The 1,469-nt window shown below is 60.7% G+C and overlaps 1 protein-coding gene across 1 annotated transcript in view; it reads right to left on the reverse strand.

Moving 5' to 3' along the window:
• Positions 1-149, reverse strand: part of WIF1 (WNT inhibitory factor 1) — a 49,810-nt gene extending 49,661 nt beyond the window's left edge. The window contains exon 1 of the mRNA XM_026070021.1: positions 71-149. Coding sequence (XP_025925806.1) covers positions 71-149 — 79 coding nt within the window. The remainder of the gene's footprint in view (positions 1-70) is intronic.
• Positions 150-1,469: the final 1,320 nt, after the last annotated feature.

The raw sequence follows: 1,469 nt of genomic DNA on the forward strand, positions 1-1,469 counted from the left end.
GACGCGGGCTCGGGGTCAGGCTCCCGCTGCGGTGTTGCCCAGTGCTTTTTCTAGAGCAGCGCCATCTCACCCCACGCCACCTGCCCCACGGGCCTGGGGGAGGCACTGTCTTCCCCCTCGCCGTCTTCCCCCATGCTGTCTTGCCCCATGGCATCTTCCCCGCGGGCCTCTGGGCAGTACCACCTTCCCCCATGCCATTTCCCCCCACACCATCTTCCCCATGGGCCTGTGGGCAACATCATCTCCCTCCACACCATCTTTCTTGGCAGCATCTCCCCCCCACGACATCTTTCCCATGGGCCTGTGGGCAGCACTATCTTCCTCCATGCCATCTCCCCCCATACCATCTTCCCCAGCACCATCTTCCCCCAAGCCATCTTTTCCATGGGCCTACAGGCAGTGCCATCTTCCCCCACACCATCTTCCCCAGCACAATATTCCCCTATGCCATCTTCTTTGCAGGCCTGTGGGCAGCACCATCCTCTCCCACACCATCTTCCCCCATGCCATCTTCCTCACAGGCCTGTGGGCAGCGCCATCTCCCTCCACGCCATCTTCCCTGGCATCATCTCCCTCCACACCATCATCCCCCCAAGCCCATGGGGGTGGGCAGCTGACTGGCCCCCCAGCTCCCAGCAGTGGTGGTGGGGGGCTGAGGGCAGCACTGGGCTGTGGGCAGAGGGAGGAGCCCACTTTGCACCCCAGTGGTCCCTTGGCTTAGCCAGAGCTGCTCCGATCGCCTGGCTTGACAGCGTGGCCCAGTCAAAGCCATGTCGCCTCCGTCTGGTTAGCAAGGAGGTTGTTGCTTTTGCTCTTTTAGTCACGCTCCTTCCCCTGTCTTGAAGGGCAGTTGCACTCCAGCTTAACTATGAAAAGGAAAAGCGATGGCGTGGTCAGGCAGGCAGCCCTCTGCACCCCCGGGGCTTCACGTGACCGCCTGCTCTTGCAGACACCATCAAACGTCACTACACGGTGCACGACTGACACCTCCTCTGCCACAGGAAACCTAGGGTAGGGACGCTGTGCCTCGCACCCGCCATGCGCTGTGCAGGCACGTGGTGCTGTGTGCTCCTGTGCCCTCCCGGGGTCTGTGTTGTGGGGACACCAGGCAGCACCCTTTGGCATCACGAGAGCCAGAAGGGCGCCCTGGAAGAAACTTGTGCCTGCTTGAAGAAACTACATTTGCTAGCACCAGTTGCCTGGTACACGCTGTGTTTGAGCTAGGGGTCAGAGAAGTGTGACGGAAAAGGCACATGTGCATTGGATAGGGGCACGCGTGTTCCCCAGAGACCATCCCTCAGGGCTCCTGGGGAGTCTGGCAGCACCAGGCAAAGTGCCCGCGGCTCTGGCAGACCGGACAGCCGCACCGAGCGGCAGTTCTTCCTCAGCTCTGGGGTACCGACAAATGAACGGGACAAATACGCTAAAGAGAGTGGAAGCTTTTACCTTGCATTTGTCTGTAGCTCTCA

Source organism: Apteryx rowi, unplaced genomic scaffold, assembly GCF_003343035.1.
Source record: "Apteryx rowi isolate R43461 unplaced genomic scaffold, aptRow1 scaffold_302, whole genome shotgun sequence".
NCBI classification, from domain to species: domain Eukaryota; kingdom Metazoa; phylum Chordata; class Aves; order Apterygiformes; family Apterygidae; genus Apteryx; species Apteryx rowi.